Genomic DNA, 22,885 nt, shown 5'->3' with positions numbered 1-22,885 from the left:
AGCTACGTATAACTAATTCTTACAAAATTAAGATGCAATTGTTATATTTGGTGTAGAAAATGATTACCTTGTAATCACTTTATATTTGATTGCTTATAAGAACCAGGATGATAGTTTTACAGTATTATCTCTAAATTAAAAAATGATGATTTCCAAACTTTGAACTGAACTCTGGCATTTCCAAAGGAAGAAACAATTAAACTCCATTTTGAAATGTTTTTCTGAACATATTTTCAATGAAGTGATGTATAGATACTACCTGTAACATTTTTAGTTCTTCCTAAATACCCAACTAGAAAATATTGTTATGATTGGATAATGTAAAAAACAACCTAATGTTAAACACTATCACAAAGTAAAAAATAAATTCTGTTAGCACTTTAGGAAATGAACATCTTGACTTCCATTACTATAGATAAATATTGTTTTTACAGAAATTTTAATTAGTTACTGGTAGAGAAGATTTAAAAAACAACGTAAGCCATACACATATTTAATGAACCCTAAAGAATTAACAAAGGATAAATAAGAGCATAGTATCACTGGTCAATGTGATAATTTTTTTTCCAATAAAGTACTGACAGTAATTTGTTAATTTTCTTTTCCTTGGAAAATTCATTTCTTCTGAGTGACCCAGACTACATCCAGGCTATGAAAAATGAGTTAAGAGAAGTATTATAATTTTTTTTTTTTTTTTTAAATAGAGGATATCATGGCCAGCTGATTTTTTTTTTTTTTTTTTTTTTTAATTTTATTTATGGCTGTGTTGGGTCTTCCTTCCCGTGCGAGGGCTCTCCCCAGCCATGGCAAGCAGGGTCCACTCTTCATCGCGGTGCGCGGGCCTCTCACTATCGCGGCCAAGAGAAGTATTATAATTTTAACAAGCATTTTGACCATTTGGGATTTTAAAGTATATCTGTATCTAGTCAATAAGCTAATTACATAAATTATACCACCCACCCCCAATTATGGCTATCATGCATAAACATCTGGGATAAGGGAATACATTTAAAAAAAATATACACACTACTGCATATAAAATAGATAACTAATAAGGACCTACTGTATAGCACAGGGAACTCTACTCAATACTCTGTAATAACCTATGTGGGAAAAGAGTCTAAAAAAGAGTGGATACATGTGTATGTATAACTGATTCACTTTGCTGTACACCTGAAACTAACACAACATTGTAAATCAACTCTACTCCAATAAAAATTTTTAAAAAAGTACTACCAATTTAGCCAAGGGTTCTCAAAATGTGACCCTGAAATGGATAGAGTCACTGTCACCTGGGAACTTGTCAGAAATGCAAATTCTCCAGTCCTACCCCAGACCTTCTTCTGAATGAGAAACAGGAGGATGGGACCCTCCAGATGACTCTGATGCAGGCCAGAGTTTGAGAACCGCTGGTCTAGGCAGTAGAATATATTTAACTCCGACTGTTAAAAGTAGAATTTATCTCCACTCTAAAAGGCAATATGCAAAGTTCCTAAACGCAGAACCAGCCTGCAGAGCATTTCTGTTAGGCAACGGGCGGCACCCACAGTGACTGTACCAACCTCAGTGGCGGTGGTTTCCCCATCGGCCGCAGTGTCCGTGCGCTCACTGTCGGTCTGTGGATCACAGAGGTGATCAGGTTCCAGGAGGAAGGCAGGAAGAGAAAACAAACCATCCGGTCAAGCGGGCCTGCCCGGGTCCTACATTTCAGTCCCTTTTCCTGTGATCTGTATCGCACTACCTTCCCACAAGAATGCAGGTTCCAACAAAAGCAAAAGAAAGGCCAGAGCTAGGTTCCATCAGCAGAGACACTCAGAGGAAGACCAGAGGCACACGGCCTGCGCAACCACAGGACGTGTATTAGCCAAGCTGACATGTCTGCTGCCGTGTCATTCTTTCCCCCATTTTTAACTGAAACCCCGAGAAAGAGCTCCTAAAAATGTTTAATGCAAATAAAATTGCTGTTTATATATTTTTAAAAAAATTCTAGGAATAGGTCACATTTGAAAAGTAACTTAACATGTCAAGTTAAATAAAAAGCTACTATTAACAGTCACTGGACTTTCAGCCCCTCATTTATACCATTTTGGTAATTTGCATCCATCTAAGACCATCAGGCTGTCTGCATTACCTTTTAATTATAAAAAGCACATGCCAGTGACTCACAGGCATATGTTTTATATACGAAAAATGTAACTCAATTCTCAAGTAGGATTGCTAACTAGATATTTTTAAGACTATATGTTGTTTATTTCGTCCCACCCTCCAATAGAAAGAGGTACAGAGAAGTATGTAATTAAATATCTCGTTCCAAAATAAACATTCAAATGAAGCAAATAATAATAGTAGTAATGAAAAATAAGGAGAGAAGGAGGGAGAGGGACATCTACTTGGACACAAATAAAACAAAGCACAGCATTTGACAGAGCCTAGGTTTTCAAGGGAGAATTACAATAGTAATTTCAAGACTGACTTTTAATCTGTTTTTATAGTGGTTTATGATTTAAAACAAAAACTCTTTTTTTCTGGAGGAGAGACGAGCCACAGCCATTGAAATTGGGACATCTCAACGTCCTATATAATATTAACTGACTTTCCCTTCTCAACTCAAACTAGTCATTATTAAAAGTCTCTCGAGCAAAGCTGTGCGATTAGTAATTTGTCAACAAAAATCGAAACTGGGGGCTCTAAGGTTGTGAATCTGCCTCTTAAAATAATCTCTCACTGCAAAGACCATGGATTATCAGCGGGAGGGCTGGGACACTGCTCTTTATGTCTACATGACTCTGGCTGGGTTGACTTCTTGATCCTCTCCCAAACTTCATTTTCTATATTCCTAAAAGAAATGGAGTTGGAACTCATGCTTGGCGTGTGCACCTGAGGTCTCCATCCTGGCAATCTGCTCCCGTGCCTAAGAGGGAAATCCTTTTCAGTAGGTTGGTAAAGAAAGCATGCTGAGTGCTTTCACGATCCGACCACCTTAGCAACACCTGGAGGGGGGTGGCTATTAATTTTCTTATCAGGGTGATCACTGCTAGGGCATTAGCATGGCTTCACCAACTGACAGTCTAGGGCAAGGCCAGTTTGATTTAGGAAGAGAAGCAGGTCCCTGTTCAAGGGTATGGGATAACCCGAGGAAATCTTAGGCTTTCAAGAACAAGTAAGAATGACTTGGGCTCAGCATGCCAACTAGTTTTGTCAAAGGCTTCGAAAGTTGTTGAAAGTATTTCTCCTCCTACTTTGATTATTTCCCTTATGGCTTTAGAATTCACTTCAGCAGCTTTCCAGGCATCTTGGCGGTGGAATTACCACCATGGTTAAGAGTGAGGGGGTCTCAGGACAGACTGATATCAGCTCAAATCCTTGCTATTTATTTAACTCTGTGGCACAGGGGGCAGGTTTCATATTTTAATCCCAATTTCCTTCTTGGAAAATGGGGAAAATCATAGCCCTAACTGTATCAGGTAACGGATACTAAGTCTTTACGCAATGCCTGACACAGCTAAAAATGCCTATAAAAATCATAAATATTGATATCAACACAGTATTTCCTAATTATTGCTATTATTTTTCCTAGCTATACACAAATAAATAGCAGCTTAGGCTGCATCTAAACTCCCTCAACCTCCTACTCAGCACCTAGTCAGTCAGTCATTCAACAAACATAGTGCCTGATCAATAAACAGTTAATGACTGAAGTAATAAAGGCTGAATAAAGTAGCTTTTATAGCAACTTTTATTTATATAATATCCTATGTCTAAGCAAAACTGCAAAATGTATGGCATGCCATGGACTATCATATAATGTGTTTACACCATTTAAAATGTTAAATCAGGTGATCAATCTTTTCCTCCAGATTTCATCCATCTCCTTTTTTGGTATTATCAAAAAATTCTTCACAAGTTGGCACATGATTACGGTGAGCTAAATTCATCTTATGTCTCTGGACAGATGTAGATGATTTAGCATTCGGCCCCTCCTTATTTGACCAAAATTCTAGAAGGACAAATGAAAAAAAAAATAGCCAACAGCTCTGTAGTTTGAAATGATTACAGCTTTCTGCGCTGGGTTTCACTCTTGAGAAGGGCTGGGACTAATTAAGCCACTACCACACGTGACAGATGTAAGCAGTGATGATAAAATATTTAAAAAGAATCAGAGTCATTAGTGATTTTGCAAAACCAAAGTGACAGAGCTGAACCGTATGTTACAAAGTCACCCGGTTTAGCTGCCAAAGCACTTGAGGCCCAGGGAATAAAACAGGCCGTGTCAACAAATGGCGAGTGTTTTTTTTTTTTACCTGAATGACCTACATCTGAGTTCTCTAGCTCAGCTTGAACCAGAGCTCACAGCTCTTAACACTTGGGGTTGAGACGACATTGAACAGATGGCCAAATACAAAGTCATGTGGCAGGAGAGCCGTCATGGGTGACCGAGGCTGGAGGGGAGGACTCGGAAGGCCGCCTCGGCCAGAGCTGGTTCACGGTCTCAGAGGAGGGTTCACGTGTGGGAAGCACCAGGCACGCGGCCTCCAGCTTGCGAGGAGTAACTGCTGTGATTTGTTTTGCTGATGTAATGCAGACATGCCCAAGTTGAACGTTAATTTTCATGCACTGATTACAACAAGATGTACACCCTGGATTAGGCACAAGATCTGTGTGGTCTGCTACATAAAAGTTCAGTTATTTAAAATGCAGAAAAACATAAAATGGCAATCTTTTCGCCTTCTGTTAGCTTGATGACTAGCTCCATTGCTAAAGGAACAAAGATGTGCAGGTTGGAAACCAGCTAATATTATAAACAGTTTTTGTAGATAATATTGCGTGCGTAATGACTGTAGGTTTGGACCTACGTTATTTGATTATGTTGCTACTATGAGAAACAGTGATATTCAAACCTAGGATTTAGAGTGGTTTTTCTCTTAAAATATTTTCCACGTACGAAAATAGTTACACATAGATAGATTTGGAGCTAAGTCGCAGAGGATCCAAGAACCTTGCAAAGGGCTCTTAGGCAGTATCAAATTGAAAAGCCGAAACTTTTCTTGAGATCATCTTGGAGACCATTCTCACTTTTTTCCTGCTGCTGCAAAGAAACAGTCATAATACCACTAAATATAGATACGTACCTCACAATGCTATCTACTCACAGGTGCAGCTCGGATTACCATTTCTAGCTGAGCACAGAACTGAATAGACTTTCCTTTTTTAGTGTTGCTTTGACTTTGTGATTTTCTTTTTTAATGCTAGGTGTATTGGGTTTGGCTCCTGACACAAAACCCTCCAGAATTGCTGGAGGAGCGGGGGGCAGGCGTAGGCAGGAGGGTGGGTTTCAGCCAGGGGCCTGCTGGCACTTCTGTTCTTTTTCCCTGCGTTCTATTTAAAGGCTGCACAAAGGGAAACCGCTGGGCTGTTCACACGGCAGTGGAGTGGAGGGAAAGGGGAGCAATTAAGAGGAAACACTACCAGCTAGGACGTCACCTCCCCCAATGGCTCGGATGAGGGACGGGGGACTGACAGGCAGCCTGCTTTCACGGATGGAGGCTGAAGGCTCAAGTCCTTTCCTGGTTGCTAGCCGCAGAGGCCCATCCAACTTCCCCAGCCTCACGCTGGAACTGAGAGAATGGGTGCCACCCAACACATGCCTTGGCATTGCTCGTGCGCATGAAATTTCAGCCCATTTTTACAGCGTATAGAAACCTAACAGGAGTCTTTCCTGATTGTGTTTGGAAACTGCTGTTTGCAACTGCTGCTCTTTCTGGTCCTGTTTCTGGCCCTGCCAATGTCCAATGTCACTGAGCGTTTTAAACTGCTCAAGCCCTTCTTTCTGACCCAACACACCCACAGGATCGGGCTCCCCTCATGGCGTAACAATGACGGTCTGGCAATGACGATCAAAGAGCAGCGGGGGCATTTCAGAATCTCCAGGGAGGAGAGGGAGGCATTTACAGTCTTGGAGAGCTGCCCCGAGGGTGATGATGCACCTCGACGGCGGTGCTCTCTCCCGCCGCACCTTGAGCACCTTTACCTGGTGCGTATCACCCCTGTGCATCATTACATCAGGGTACATTTTGGTAACTTGCCGCCAATCTAGTTGAAAGTTACTCATCTGTCTTCTGTGTCATTTCCTTTATTGAATGAGAACCGAACAGAGCCTTTAACTCGACCCTGAGTTCTTACGTAGCTAACGGGTTATTTATTTACAATTGGCTCACGGCTGAGTCCTTCCCCACCCACTGGAGTCAGTGGGTGGCAGCGCGGCTCCGGGCCGGGCTCAGCCTGCTGCATCCACATGGTGTTGTGCCTAACCCCGGGGCCGGGTCGCATCCCCTGCACACAAAACCTCTGCACAGATTGGCACAGACGATAAATGAGCCTCTGAAAGTAGGACCACTATCGCAGCAGCCGTCTGAGACTGTTTCGGACCGCGGCCCCGAGCACGACAGGGACGTGTGTTCTATGCCGAGGTACACACCTCTTCCTCTGAACTGTCACTCGGGTCATTGTCTAGTGAGGCACTCAAGGAGGCCGCCTTGGGCTCCAGGCAGCAGAGGCACAGAGCCAGAGGGAAGGAGAGAGTGAGGGCGTATGGCACTGAGAAGGAGGCGGAGAGCAGGAAGAAGAAGATGAAGAGGACGCAGGGCACCAGAGAGGGTGAGCGGATGGGGAGGTAATGCTGCAAGCTCTGGGGCAGGAGGTTGCTCTCGGAAAGGCTGGGGAAAGACAGGTAGCCATCGTCATCCAGAAGAGAGGGGAAGGACTCGGGGAGCTGCAAGGAGAAGGAAAACAGGGTGGTCCCTCGGCCCGGCTGCTGTTTGTGGCTAAAAGCCACATCGTGGTTCCCCAGGCACGGCTTCCCTCGGCCGTCAGAGTCCGAGGCGGGCTCCCCGTGCAGGTGCCCGGGGTCTCTGGCCGGCTCGACCCCCGGTGGGGGGTGCCCGTTCTCCTTACACCTCCTGCGGAGCCCTGGGGGAGATGCAGGGGGAGAGCGGGCTGATGGGGGGGAGGGGGAACATGAGTCAGTGCCAAGCCCGGGTGACTGATGTGAGAGAGACAGCGAGAGAGACAGAAAGCAGCGAACAGAGGTGCAAAAGGACAAAAAGAAAACTGCAATTAGTTAATTTTCTTATGGGTACCGAGAAAAAATCGTCAAACAAGAATTTCAGCACTAGGGTTGTTTGTGAATTTTAAAGTATTCAAGCTGCATGCCAACGCTGCCACGAATGGCCATCGTTTTCCCATTAGACCCTCAAGTCAAACATAGGGTGGGCTTGAAAAAAAAAATCAGAACCGAAGATATCTGTGGGTAATCTCAGTGACTACGTTTCATGTGATCCAAAACTTCTGTTTAGACCAACAACTCTAGAAATTTTTAGGATGCTGAGAGCAAATGCAACTCTCTGATAACTTAAAACCAAGACTTTCAATAACTTCTCCTAATCTCCAGCTACCAGATCTGTTACTAGGGTTCAGTTGGATTAAAATGACAATGAATCCAATTTTTGATTATTAAAAACAAAATCTCTAGCATTACTTTTCCTTGGTTAGTCAGTTACAGCCAAAGCAGGTGGGTTTCCAAATCAAGAAGTTTCTGACCCCACTCCTACCCGTAAGCAGCTCCAATCAGGGAATTCCACAGTGAACACCTACCTTACCTCTCCATAAAGCACCGAGGCTCTTTCGAAAACTCCTATTTTGGCTCCGTTACCCATAATGTACACGGGGGAGCTTAAAGAAGTGGTTTCAAACAAGCTAACTAGCAAAAAAGAATGTGTTTTCTTGTGATGCGGTTTATCAGCATTTCCTTTGTATTACTTGTGGTCCATAAGTAATAGATACAATTTCCCCACCTTCCGGTTTTTCTTAGAGGAGCGGTAGGCTTAAGCTGCCTGGTTTGAGTCCGTAAGGGGACGATCAAGGCAGGCATCCCCACAAAAGTGCTCCTGGGGAGGGGCATGCAGGCTTCTGCAGGGCACGTAAGGTTCTTTACACCCTTCCTGGTCCCCGCAGTCTCCGTGACCACAGCCAGCTTTCTCTGCAGGTGGTGGAGGGATGCTGAGCGAGAGGGGTGGGAGAGGCAAGCAAATGCCAAACAGGACCCAGGGCCAGCGTGGAAGCTGCTACAGCCGAGTTCAAGACAAGGTCACCTGGAGCCTGAAGATGACTGAACTTCTCCTCGTGCGAGTGTGTGTCTGTGTGTGTGTGTGTATCTGTGTGTGTACACACATGCGTGTTTCTGCCTAGTGTCCTGAGAGCATGGACATTATCTGGCCTGCTTTGTGACGGTTATCCAACCCTGACTTGGTAAATATAGAAACAGAGGGTAAGAAAATGCACAAATAAAATTATACCATGGATCTAGTAGAATGTAGAAGTGTCTCTTTTTCGGTATCAGACAAGTATGTCTTTTCCTAATACTCACATCTGACGTTAAACGCTGTGTCTTAAACAAGACCCTGCACAAATCCCACTGAGCTGAGGATAATGTACCAGTTAGAAGCCGCCTTCTGCCTGTGGAGGCTGCCCCGTCACCTGGGGTGATCATTAGTGGGGAAACACACCTCCTCTCAAAGGAATCTAGGGACCAGTCGCTTAAGAACTATTTTCAGTAATACATTTTCATCTTGGTTAAAAAATGAGCGCCCTCGGTCTTCCCTGGTGGCGCAGTGGTTGAGAATCTGCCTGCCAATGCAGGGGACACGGGTTCGAGCCCTGGTCCGGGAATATCCCACATGCCGCGGAGCAACTAGGCCCATGAGCCACAACTGCTGACCCTGCGCGTCTGGAGCCTGTGCTCTGCAACAAGAGAGGCCGCGATAATGAGAGACCCGCGCACCGCGATGAAGAGTGGCCCCTGCTCGCCGCAACTAGAGAAAGCCCTCGCACAGAAACGAAGACCCAACACAGTCAAAAATAAATAAATAAATAAATAAATAAAAATTTAAAAAGAGCTATGTCATTTAAAAAAAAAAAAATGAGTGCCCTCTACGTTACTTTTTGAAGATAGAGAAGAATGAAATGACGGCTTAATCTTCCATGTTGCTGATTAAGTGGTTTTTAGAGCTGCTTTTTTTTTTTTAATTAATTTTATTTATTTATTTTTTGGCTGTGTTGGGTCTTCATTGTTACGCCAGGCTTTCTCTAGTTGCGGTGCGCAGGCTTCTCATTGCGGTGGCTTCTCTTGTTGCAGAGCACGGGCTCTAGGCACGTGGGCTCAGTAGCTGTGGCTCATGGGCTCTAGAGTGCAGGCTCAGTAGTTGTAGCGCACGGGCTTAGTTGCTCTGCGGCATGTGGGATCTTCCCGGACCAGGGCTTGAACCCGCGTCCCCTGCATTGGCAGGCAGATTCTTAACCACTGCGCCACCAGGGAAGCCCTAGAGTGGTTTTTAAAGACAGCTTTGCAGTGGGGGAGATGTAGACGCCCTTCAGCTCCTTTAGCACAAGGCCTCGGCCACGGCCTCTCAGAAGGCATCAGGGTCACAGTGCTGGCGTCTCAGAGGCTCCGACTCTAAGAGCACAGTCTTCTTGGTCTTTCTAGTCTCGCATGGCATAAATGGCACCAAGTGATGCTGGCTTAGGGCTCCATCTCATGTAAACAAATCACTGATCTTTTAAAATCAAACAAAGTGGGACTGGATCGTTTTTGGAGCAAACGACAAGTCATTTACTTTTATGGGGCACTTAATCATATTTACACATCCCTCAGAATGGAGTTTTGGCCTGGGCGACTTCCAGAAATCATGGGACACATTGGCTTTTCAAGGATATCATCTTCTGATCGTGACCTAGTTAGAACCCGCCTTAACTGAAGAGTGTAAAAACAAAATTCAGAACAAAGTGCATTTTAACAGCAAAAGTGATCCAAATATCCTTCCATTATGTCCTATCCTGTTTTTATTTTTGTGTTTGGCAAATAAATAATCTTACCCTAAAAAAGGATGATGGATTGGGTCATTGGGATAGTCTAACATAAACAGAACGATGATACGTTTGCCAATCTGCCCATTTAGAGGTCACTGTTAAATTCTTATCCAAAGGAGCATTTTTCTACAGAGTCCCAGCTGATTCTCTGCCCTGTATCCTGCATTTGAAGAGCCTATGTGCGAAAGAGCACTTTTGAATCAAATTTACCTAATTTTTAGCATAACCTCTAAGTTATACGGCATTTTTATTCTGCTGTTTCCTTTCACTCTGTACTCTGTACATTCCAAGACCCACTCTTGTTTTTCCATTATTATTATGTATAAACCTCCCAGTGTGTTCTTTGACTTTTAGGGAGCTGCTCTGTGACATACAAAACCCCGAACCAGAAGCAGGTTGTCTACATGTTTTTTGACTTTCATTTTCCTGAAAAGTTGCTTTATAGTGATGGACCTCCAGAAATAAACATAATATTTAAAAATAAATTGACTTTTGGATGAAATGAAGTGACCAAGTTCAATGAATAAAACACCCTGGAGAAATTACTGCCAAGTTCGCCCTCCGTCTTCCCTTGCAACCTTCGGCCTTAATATCCCTTTTCCAAAACACATCCACTGGCTACTTTGATGATTAGGTTAAGATGATAAGACTGAGAGAGAGAAACAGTGGAAACAGTGTGTAAGTACGCAGGCTGTGGTCACTCAGCTACCTGCAGTCAGAAGAAGGGCAAAGCAATTACTGTGCATCTAGACAAATACACAGCCCTGGGTAGGAGGATGGGGCCAGAAACAAAGAAAACAGCTTTAGTGACAGTTCCGAATTGTGAGCCCAAACAGAAAAGTGTAATTCACTACCAAACGTATTTTTAAGATCTACAGACAGGACAGCTGTTGAAAGTCTCACGTAGCACCTGAGTTGTTCAATAAGAATTTCCCGAAAGTTAGAAAGGGCTTTTGCAGAGGAAAAGTGTTGACAGAGGACATAACTAATTTAAAAATTGACAACATGAAGGTGACTAATGCTGAGATATGAATTAGCCTAAGTCTTATTCACATTCCTGGCTTACGTCCTCAGTCTCATTCAGGAGTTCTTTAGAGAGTGCACAGGTCGGGGAGACAGCGGGGAGATGTACCTTTCCCTCGGGCCGTACGGCAGCGACTGGTGTGGCTTCCTCGCCCTTTTGCCGTCTGTCCTCTTCCTCGTCCCGCTCCTCCTCTGTCTTTTTCTCCGGAGTCACAGTGGTGATCAAGTTGGTCTGAGAGATGCCCTTTGTTGTTATGTACTGGCCAGTACCAACCTCTGCAGCAGACACAGAATCCTTCATGTATATTTCATGGTTTTCATTCACTGATGCTAAAAGCAAATACAATTGGAGAAATAAAGACCAAAATAGTTAAGTCAGAAGACAGACGGACGCCACCGATTGCTCCCATTACAGAAAAAAATACCCCTATAAAATACCAGATTTCTCTTCAAAAGACAGGTCAGTCCTGCAGGTACTCTCATCTAAGCAACGCCACAGATTCATCTTTCTATGTCACCCATAACTGCGTTTAAGCGTGATTTCAATGCTCATCTCTCAAAGCCACCAGAATAATTTCCATCCACTCTCAGGCTCTCGGGTGAGGACATGTGTGAGGGTGGAGGTGAGCAGAAGGATGGGGGGCTGAGTGGCCACCAAGGCTGTTACCCACAGAGTAACAGGCGGGGCACCAGCACCAGACACTTGGGGCAAGTTCCACAACTAATAGCAGACAGACAACTGCCCTAGTGCACTTGACTTTAAACAGAGCTTTGGAAGTGCCCCTCATTAGGGAGCACTGAAATGCTTTTTTATTATTATTACTATTACTACTACTGTTAGTGCTTGGAAAGTCTATCACTTCTACAATATAAAAGCTACATAAGTATTATGAAAAGTAACCATCTGGGCAGAGATTATAGAATTCAGATGGCAACTCTGTTCAACTGAAGTGCAGAAATGTTTCAACTTCTACTGTGCTTTAAAAAGACTACCACGATATGCATACATTCATTCATCTCCAGTATTTTGGGAAAACAAGACAAACGTTGCTAATGAAATTCATGCAAGTGCAAAGCACGCAAACGTAAGAGATGTAACACCCAGCCTTTCGTCCGAGCTAAAATGTCTTAGTGAAAGAGATGCTTAATTTAGTTAGATTTTTGAAATTTGGTACTCATTCTTTTAGGTTTTAGGTACCATAAAATTTACTGAAATTTAGAAAGGCTGCTTTTCAAATCATAGGCAAAATTTAATCTGCTTTCATATTTTAGGAAGTTTAAAACATAAATGTAAGAAAAAACTCTGAAATCCTTTGAATAGTAAACCATTTTACTAAAATACCTTCACTAAGATATTTTAACATCTCTTACTGATGATGAAAAAGCTCATATGAGACACAGTTTCCTAAAAGGCTTGTTAGGCTGTTCTAACAGAAGATGCAACCTTGCAAAAAGCAGTTTCTATTCCAACATGCAGCCATGGCCCCCCCGAGCAACAGCACTGAAAACATACGAGAATTGGCAGGACCCCAAAGAGTGAGAGACAACACATACTAACATCACTTTTGGGCAGGGAGAGAGAGACAGCATGGAATTAGTACACTGATTTCACAATTGTCTTCTCAGCAATCATTATCACACAGAAGGTCACAAGGAAAACAACATTCACAACAAATGTGTCCCCTTGGGTTCACATCGCAGGACAGAGTGGATGACATTCGGGGAAAAAAGCTGTGATTCTGCACAAGTTCCTCCAACACTGACTTAGAGAACACACACTAGTTTACACAGACTCTTCCAGGAAGAGGAGATGAGGCACCGCCAAAAGAAAGTGTCACTGTCAATGTGAATTTTTCAGTACCTTAATCTGACTCAAAACGGTCCTAATAAACAGTTTTTCCCAAAAGTTTGGCTCTCAGAGATTCTAAAAACGGGACATTGTTACAGAAGGTAGAGAATGGTTAAGACTGACTTCCTAGGCCAGCTCACAAAAGCCTAAAGAATGATTATCAATATACCTACTTGAGATCATTAATGACTACATCTGTAACAAGACTGCTTTCACCTACATCTTATTCACTCTTCGCAACAACCTGTCAGAGGAGGACTTGATCCCGCCTTACAGATGACGACTAAAGCTGGGACCTGCAGATACTACATCATCCACTCACCGCTGTACAGACAGATGGTCTGGACATCGGTCTGAACTTATCTACGCTAGGTGAGCATTCTTCCCACTTCGCTAATATAATTTATAATAACGATACAGCACTAATAACACAATTTTTACTTCCTCTAAGTATCCCTTTGGGACAGTAAAGTCTTTTAAGTCAGGGGATCCAGGGAGTTTGCTGCCCCACAAGCCACATCGGGGTTTGGAGAAATGGAAGGAAGAACTGAGACCCCATGGTGAGTGGGCAGCAAAAAACGTCAGGAGGGAGGTGATACCAGGCACCTGTAACTTTTATTTGTTTCTATTTATGCTTTTGCTTATTATTAAAATTGTATACACATGCTAAAAACTTCTCTTTTTATGTGCCCAGGATAAGTTTCCTATAAAACATCTCACCCCCAAGGTGCTCTGGATTAGGAGGCAGAGGTCTGGCCACAGTCGTGCTCTGGTGTCTGGGGGGAATGGTTCTGGAACCCCTGTGGATAACCAAAATCCACAGATGCTCAAGTCCCTTACACAAAATGGTGTACGTAGTACAGTGAATACAGTTGGCCCTCGGTGTCTGTGGGTTTCACATCTACGGATACAGAGGTTCCGACTTTCCTACAGCTGCCATGTCTTGGAGCAGAAAGCACATCTGCATGTAACTCTGGACAGCCACAGAAAACTGCTCCACAAAACAAACGCCTGCTAAAAACTCATTATTATGCCTTAAAAATGTTACTTAAGTGATTCAGTGACTCTCTCCCTGTGGTACTCACACATCTGACTTAACAGTAGAGAATATTTACACAGCAACGCTTTCCCAGCCCATCTGGTGTAGTAATTAATATTAACCAGGACAATCTCCTTAGAGCCCTTTGCTCTGTTATTTGAATGTCATCCTTTCTATCAGCTATTATTCACCGACTGATAAAAGTCACGTTTTATTCATAACATTTTAAAAGAAACAGAGACAAATCTACTGCACAGTTTTCTTTCGGAAACACATCATCTAAAACAAACCTGATAATCATTTACCATCTACTGAAAAGAGAAACAAATTACTTATAAGTATGTGATTACCATATTTAGAATGAGAGCATCCTTCTCCAAATTCAGGGTACCAGCTTCTGAAAGTTACTTCATTCCCCAAGTACCATTCTTTTGTGTGATTTTATATAAACCCACCAAGAACAGACATTAGACTCACACAGGCACCTTTTTTGGGGGGGTTGGTTAAAATTCGCCACTCAAGCCGAAGACCAACAAGTGCTCTTCCTTTCATGCTATCCCAGAGCACCTACGTCCATCAAAGGCTCACGATGGTTTCACGCAGCTCGGTAGCCACTAGCGATCATTAAGGGGAGCGGTGCCTACCTCCATCCAAGCTGCGAGACATGGTATAACGTTTGCTGGACGAACGTTCGAAGTAAGGGGCTGGGCGGTCTATCAATGCACTAGCTCTTCTGGTTTGGGCTTGTGTCCTGCCACTGTAACGAAACTTGGAACCCAAGGTAAGGAACTTCTTTGGAGGTGCTTCTGGTAACAACAGTCTGGAGATATTAAAGGAAAAACATCAGCAAGACTATTAAGCCACATACTAAGAATGCTAACTTATCACTCTGTTCTGAAAGGTAAAGTGCTTTGTGTACTCAAGCTTGAACCCCCAACCTGTCATTCAGTGAACCTGATTTTATAAGGAAAAAAAAATCACTTCACACAGTGTATATCAACTAGGGATGTTGTAGAGAGGCTAGAAGCAAAACAGGGGTGGAGTTGGACTAGATGAATTTGAACATCCTATGGAACTGGAGAGTCTGTGGTTCTACAGACCTAGAGAGCAATGAAGTAGGTGATGTTAATGAAGAACAGTGATAATTTACTACTTTGTAGACACAAATCTGAGGGCTTTAGTACTTACTGTATGTGGGCAAAGGGGTGCATGGTATTGAAAAGCTACTGAAAGAGTTAAGGAATGGATTGGGCACCTGAAGTGGATGTTCTAGAAGAATAATGAAAAACCACTAAAGATAATGAAGGGGAGATGAGACAGATAAGTATCCAACAAATGAAGGAAAATCCTTCAAATTTAGTCAGAGGTTCTTTTAGGATTTATCAAGAAATCTGGCGGCAACAAACTTGAAGGAATAGAAAGGGATCTTGTGGTCACATTCTTCTTCCCAACAACCTTTTTTCAGTGTAGGTGATTCCAATCATTCTAATTCTTCCTTAGGAAAAACCAAAATGACCTCTACCCACCTGAAAAATGTATGGTGTTCTACACACACTTTCCATAAACGCTTGGCCGCTCTATGGTTGGGCAGCTTAAACCCGATGGTGCTTTCAAATTGTTCAAACTAAATTTAAAAGACATATTGAAGAGGAGAGTGAAGTTTGGAATCATAAATAACATGAAAGCAAATAATATACAAAGTCAAAATACCACCCACAAATTTTTTCTTTACTCCCTAAATCAATTGCTATACACAGATTTCATGCTATACACATTCACTCATTAAAAAAAAAAAATCTCATATCTATCTCCTTAAAATGCTGCAGGTATAGACAACCACATTACGCATGTAGTAAATGTTTCATGTACAAGGATGAATCTTATGAAAACTAAATGCAAAAAAAGAAGAATATTTGTATTCCTTCCAGAGACCAATTTGTCCTGATCTGATTTCTAAGCCTAATCTTCATAGTTTCTCTCTGACATCATGACTTCAGCTGGAACGCACAGAAATGAATAAAATGTTTACAGTCTACAGCATTCTCAGGATGACATTTTCTCCTTGTATCTGGTCTGGAAATATGCACATATCCTAGGTATTTGATGAGTTGGTATCAGATACTGCTGATTTTATTTGTGTATTCTAATACGGATTATCATGTTAAATGCTAACATCTCTCAATATTATACACAGTCGTCCCTCAGTATCCAAAGGGGGTTGGTTCCAGGACCCCTGTGGATACCAAAATCTGTGGATGCTCAAATCCCTTACATAAAATAGCATACTATATATGCATATAACTTATGCAACCCTCCCATATACTTTAAATCATCTCTAGATTACTTATAATGCCTAACACAATGTAAATGCTAGGTAAATAGTTGAAATACAATGTGAATGCTACGGAAATAGTTGCCTGCATGCAGCAAATTCAAGTTTTGCTTTTTGGTACTCTCTAGAATTTTTTTTCCCGAATATTTTCACTCCATAGTTGGTTGCATCCACAGATGCAGAACCCTGGGATAAGGAGGGCCGACTGTATAAGGTCAGGGATTGGGAGAACACATTTTCATATTTTTCAGCATGTAGAGTTCAGATGATACTCCATCAGCCATTTGCTTTTTCAGGGTGAGATAGCTAACTTCCTGAGTACTATATTTTAATATTACTATGGCAGATACTCAATAAATTTTTTTTATTTTATGAAGACAGGATACATCAGGCCACCAGAGGGCAATCATCTTAAACAGTAAAAGGCTTCCCAAAAGAGCTCAAACCCCCCCAGACTACTGGTATAATCGATAGCAAAAGTAATTTATGTGGCGAAGAACCAAGGGGAGGGGTCCTGTGCGAGGTATGTGAACTTTAGCTATTCTGGACCTCTGTTTCTTGTTCATTGAGTGGGACTGGCCAGGAGGAGAAGGGGAAATACATCACGGGTGGCTCTAAATGCAGTTGCCTTCCCCATTTTCTCCCTCTCTCTGACGTTCCTGTCCAGGGACGGTCATGAAACTCACCCCCGTCCAATGGACCCAGTCAACCGACAAGCCAGAGGAAGGGACCTTGACTAAACCATCCTCCATTTATGCATCCTGCATCTCACATGGACGACACGCCATGCTAAGGCCAGGGGTTTTACAGCAGAGTCAGCTAGCTCTTCCCGGAAGAAGCGGGAAGCCGGGAAGATTCCCTTACTGCTCTGTCCTGCTCAGCACAAGGATGAGAGAGATGCCAGCACTTTTTGAACGTTTATCTCTCTCTGTCTCTGTGCTCTGTATCCACTTCTTCCAACCGCTTCAGAGCCTTCGTGCCACCAGTAATTCCTTCTCACTCATTCTTCTCAGCCTATGAATATGGTTGTAAAGAAGGGGGGGGGAGAAACAACTTTCTCTGAGCGTGTTTCTGTGGAACCAGAATCACTGCTAAGTGTCAGGAAGGGAAGCCGCTGCTACTTCACTCCTTGCCTTGCTGCTACCCCCCGAGGGCTCTAACTCTTTCCTGAACTCTTACTGCCCCGACAAGACCTGATTGTCAAGTTCAACGCACTTTCCTTAGTTCTCATCCGAGCGCCTCCTCTGTCCCGTCTGGCACTGCTGGTGAACCAGGTTCCCTGAATCTCATCTTCCTTATTTATCATCCATGACTGTTTCTGGCCCTTCTTCTCTTCTCTGGCTGTTTTTCCTCATCTGCCTCTGGTCCTTTTCTGCCTACCCCTCCCTCAAAAAGTGGTATTATCCAGAGTTTGTGTTTTAGGGTTTTTTCCCCTCTAACTTCCTTGTTCTTGGTAATTTCTTCCAGGCCTAAGGCTTTGAATAAAATGTATTATACAGCTGATGACACTGTTTAAATCTTATATTTCTTACTATGCAAGGATCACCCCTCCAAAAATCTGTCCCAAAAGGAATTTCAATCTTTTTGTCTGAAATTCTCCCTTTTTCTCTCTAGTAATATCATCACCATTGACTTAGCTCATGCAAACCCAAAACCCTCTGATTATCCTGGACTCTCTTCTTTCCTCTTTTGATCCTTCCCCCATCCTGTCTCCAGGACCTACTGGTTCTGCCCCTGAAACCTCTCTCTCAAATGTGTTTCTTCCATTCTATTCCCACAGCCTCTGCCCTAGTTTAGGTCCTATCACATCACATTACTAAGTTGCTGAATTTCATCCCAAAATATCCATCGAGTATGTCACATCCCAGTTTAAAGTTCCCATGGCTCACTATGGTCTCATGATGCACTGCTCCAACTTCCCTTCTGGCCCCTCACAACACCTACGCTCATTTCACGTCTACGGAACATTATCACACTTGCATCGTGATGCTGTAATTTCAAGTGTGTGAGTCTTCTCTGCTAAACAGAAACTCCCTATAAGACAGGAACAAGGTCGTATTTATCTTTCTGTTCTCAATGCCCAACACAGTGCTTGGCAATATATAGATGCTCACTTAATGTTTCATAAATCAAACATATCTTGGTTATAAGTTTAACATGCAATCTTTAGGAAATATTAAAACATGACTTTAATTTCAGATATTTATATGAAAAGCTCGTAGATTATTTCAGTCTTCATAGACAGGTTTGATTTTATATTTACGTTAAACACGATTGCTTACTTTATAGTCTTATTCTTTAAACTTTTTTTGTACTGAGATATAACTGCCATATAGCATTATATTAGTTTCGGATGTACAACATAATGCTTTGATGTTTGTATATTTTGTGAAATGACCACCACAATGAGGCTAGTTAATATCTATTACCACACAAAGTTACAAATTTTTTTTCTTATGTGAGAACTTTTAAGATCTACTCTCTTAGCGACTTCAAATACACAATACGGTGTTATGAACTACAGTCACCATGCTGTACATTATATTCCGTACAGTGATTTTTAAATTGTGTTTTCCACCAGTGGTGAGGTTAATTTTGAAGACAGGAGATAATTCTATATTGTACCAGAAAATGTTCAGAAACTAAATGAGCTGCAGTCTTAGAGCTTCAACTGCCTCCATTATATTAACTATACTAATTAGAACTTGGACATACTTATTATCTATTATGAGAAAACAGCAGATATTTACTAGATATTATATCAAACCACTAAGGAGGACATAAGTTGACCATGGATGGATGTTTCTGCCTAAGGACCAAGGATTAATTAACAATTTTGATTCTTTCATTAGCCTCTCTGATTGAAAAACAAAGGGGAGAAATACATTAGGCTACAGAACTTGCATAATTTATACCCGGTGTCACTTGTTCTAATCTTTCTTATACTTTGATGCATGTTACCTCTAAGCTATTCCCTTTAGGGTACTATCAGATTTGGAGGACAAGAGAGGGGACACGGAGACAGAACAACAGGACCGATGGGAAGAAATCTGGTCTTCATTCACAAAGAGGTTTAGCAACTAAGAGTTTCTTTTACACCGCAGCTTGAAAAATACAAAACATTATTCATGAATCTTGATTTTCCACTGAAATATGTAAAAAGAAAAGCCTTTCAATTAATGTATGCAGTGGGGAAAAACTAGAACTAGAATAAAAAAGAAGAATTAAAAAAGAAGAGAATACCTTATTACTGTTTATTGGACAAACCTATAATAAGTTCTCTTAGGCGTTTAGCTATAACTCATTATGTCCTGCCATGTTCAGAACGTGTGAGCAGGTAACTTAAATTTTTGTTTGCTCTTTGGTAACTTTCTTCCCAACGTACATGCAAATTGGGGTCTACTTACCTCTCCCGGCCGGATCTTAATGTAAAAGTTGTTCCGTTTGTACGAAATCTTTAGAACCTTTGGCCAGGCAAACCTGTTGATGCGTAGTCGGTCACGATATATCAACAAACCACTTGCACACACTCCTAACATGATTTCAACTCCTTCAGAATCCTGGAAAATGGCAGCAAGAAACGATGGATGAGCATCTCACCTATTTCCATTTATGGTGGGTACACTATTTAAGCCTCCAGGTCAGAACCTATAATTAACTACCTGCAGCTCTAACCTAAATATGAAAAGTACTGTAGCACTTTAAAAAATATTACCACTAAATAATAGCCTTTTGATGAAGATATTTATCACTCTGGAGATTTGTTAGTGTAAACTCTGTTCACCCAGGTATCTTGGACTTACACAGCATGTCAACACTGCACACAGAGAAGGCCACCCAGGTGAAGGTGTGTTAGTAACGGTAACGATCAGAGCCTCAGTTCTTATTACTGAGTGCCAGGCACGGCCCTGACCACTTTACATGCATTGTTAATCTTCACTAGGATAATTCTGAGATAGCTGCTATTATTATTCCCACTTTACAGACAAGAAAACTGAGGCACAGAAAGGTTAAGTGTCCATCCCAGTTGAATATGGGCAGCCTGCTTCCAGGGGCAGGACTTTTAACTAATACGTACACTAACAGAGAGACCCCCATCCTCTCCGATGAGTGTTTTGGGGTTTGTTCCTTTAAAAAGTCTTGATTCTCTCTCTCTTTTTTTTTTTTTAATTTAATTTTTATTATTTATTTATTTATTTAATTATTGGTTGTGTTGGGTCTTCGTTGCTGCGCATGGGCTTTCTCTAGTTGCAGCGAGCGGGGGCTACTCTTCGACGTGGTGTGCGGGCTTCTCATTGTGGTGGCTCCGCCTGTCGTGGAGCACGGGCTCTAGGTGTGCGGGTTTCAGTAGTTGTGGCAACCGGGCTTCAGTAGTTGTGGCGCACGGGCTTAGTTGCTCCGCGGCATGTGGGATCTTCCCAGACCAGGGCTCATTGGCAGGCGGGTTCTTCACCACTGCGCCACCAGGGAAGCCCTTGATTCTCTTTTTGTATACCATTACCGTCAGAGTAAAATTCGAATATACAATAGTCTTTTTAAAGTACGAGCGTGCTCCCCAACAGGACCCCAACACACACTCACGCCCAGTGGCGCTCACTTAACCACTTGGCTCACATACATAAATATATGCATTTAATATATTTAATTTAAATATATTTAATTTAAATATATTTAATTTTATATAAATGCATTTAATATATGCATATAGACTTCTTTTAAAACAAAAGTGGGATCATGCTATATTTGCAACTTCCTTTTGCTGCTTGCACAGTCCATCTTTGGGTCATCTCCTAGGGATGTGCAATGAGGGGTCCCAGAGGTCATCAGAGATGTTATATAAAGCTCAGGAGACACCCCACGAGCAGTCTATGCCCCCTCAATGTTGTGTCCCGGTGAAATCGGGGTAAAGTGAACGTCTGTGGTGGTCTTGAGTGGGGTAAGAACAAAGGACAGAAGGCAGTGCTGTGTGTGATATGCGGTCCCCACCCCCCGTGTCTCACTGGTTGTTGGAAGCAGGGTGTCGTGGAGGCGAAGCTGAGGTCTGAGACACGGTCATCGGTGGGGCTGTCCCGCTTTGAGTCACTGCAGCCCCAGCAAACGGGGGGAGGGAGACATGAAAGAATCCAAACGGGGGCTTCTGACTCATCCGTACGGGGGTGGGAGAGACTGACTTCCTAAATCCCGCCAGTGCAAAGCACAAGATGAACATTTCCAGAATCAGAAATAAATATTTTGGTCCCTCTCTGGGAACTGTGAGGTTACACATACAATTTAACTGATTTAAAATGAAATATTTTTCCTTGGAAACGTATCACTCCACTAGACACGAAATCACTCTATAGAAGTGGAAGGACTTGACGGCAGGATATTACAACATAATCAGATTTGAGGGGAATTCAAAGGCTCCGCCACTATTTATCAAGGGCTTTAACCTGAAAGAGTAATTTACAGAGCTATGACCTGATGCTGGAAGTAGGGTGGAGCGGAGGGCACGATGGACCCTGAGATCTAGCCGACCTGCTCCCAGGACCACACAGGCGACCCCCCAGGTCCTGAGCGGAAATGTCTGCATGAGCAGGGCTGCTGGAATAATGGCTCCTTGAGTCACTTTCTTTGTGACGAAGAACATAAGTGTAGGAAGCACTCTGGGCATTTACAACCTCTTCCATTATTATCTACTTTAAATCACTCCTTGGTATCTTTGAATCACAAGAAAGTGGAGTCCATTTGTGGGGAAGATCGGAGGCTCCTGCGATTCATCCCTCCCTTGCCGTCTCCCACACACACTTCTCTGGGTCCCCAAAGCATTAATATCGCCAGCACAGCCCGAGCCAGCGGTGCTGCTACTAACCCCATGCCTCTTCCTTCTCCAGACCCAGGCTGGTGGAGAGCAGCCTCTGTTTATCCTGCTGACCTGGCCACGTGGTCAGCGCAGCGCCTGTCTAGCACGTGTTAAGCCACTACTTGTTTGCCGGAAGAAAAGGCAAATGAAGAAAGAAAATGGCAGGAATAAGTGGAGCTTAAAATTGATGGACGTTTCCATTTCATTCATGGCACAGCACCCAAAAAACGGATACTTTTGATATCAAGGTTACTGCCGCAGCCCATAGCATTGAGGTAGTAGCTTGATGAATCTTCTGTATCAAAAGCAATAACCGTGGTCTTTCTTGGGGACGTGTGTTTCCCTATCAATAAACATATTTAATGCTCCCTTTAGCAGGGAGCATTGAAGGAAGCCCTGGACAGCCTCAGCCTATCCTAATTAAAATAAACGAAGGTACTATTCTCTTAACTTAAAATCACTGTTCCAACTTTCCCATCCTTTATTATCTCCTGGTCCACGGGATATCCGATATGGATTTATAACTACATTTCAGAATCTTATATGAAATAAATGACTCTGACAGAGCCTATTCAGAGTGACATTAAATGACAAACAAGCAGAGACAGGCTTCCTAAGAAAAAAACAAAGCATTTAGAACAGGTTTTCCAAACCAAGGAACCTTCACCTAATATGGATATTTATTCTTCATACAGAGCTGTGGAGTCCAAGATCACAGTTCAGAATTTCTAACTAGGTCCTAGAGCTCAGGGCCTTTCAATACTATCAATAGAAGAGAAGCATCTCACTTATAACCGGAAATTAGCTCTAATTTAATTCAGTAAACTTCCTTCTTGAAATGATGGAGGGCGTCTGCATGAGAAAATGAAGTCCAAAACC

General features: G+C 42.6%; 1 protein-coding gene across 3 annotated transcripts in view; it reads right to left on the bottom strand.

Moving 5' to 3' along the window:
- Positions 1–22,885, bottom strand: part of EPB41L3 (erythrocyte membrane protein band 4.1 like 3) — a 140,006-nt gene that overhangs the window by 16,723 nt on the left and 100,398 nt on the right. For 2 of the 3 annotated variants that reach the window (XM_059895261.1, XM_059895262.1), the window contains exons 9-13: positions 19,572–19,724; positions 15,359–15,456; positions 14,477–14,652; positions 11,054–11,274; positions 1,563–1,616 (exon numbers count right to left, since the gene is read on the bottom strand). In XM_059895261.1, coding sequence (XP_059751244.1) covers positions 1,563–1,616; positions 11,054–11,274; positions 14,477–14,652; positions 15,359–15,456; positions 19,572–19,724 — 702 coding nt within the window. Of the gene's footprint in view, positions 1–1,562; positions 1,617–6,475; positions 7,040–11,053; positions 11,275–14,476; positions 14,653–15,358; positions 15,457–19,571; positions 19,725–22,885 lie in introns of all 3 variants that reach the window. The other variant, XM_059895260.1, reaches the window with a different exon arrangement.

Source organism: Balaenoptera ricei, chromosome 14, assembly GCF_028023285.1.
Source record: "Balaenoptera ricei isolate mBalRic1 chromosome 14, mBalRic1.hap2, whole genome shotgun sequence".
NCBI classification, from domain to species: Eukaryota; Metazoa; Chordata; class Mammalia; order Artiodactyla; family Balaenopteridae; genus Balaenoptera; species Balaenoptera ricei.
This window is presented reverse-complemented; position numbering and strand designations above follow the sequence as displayed.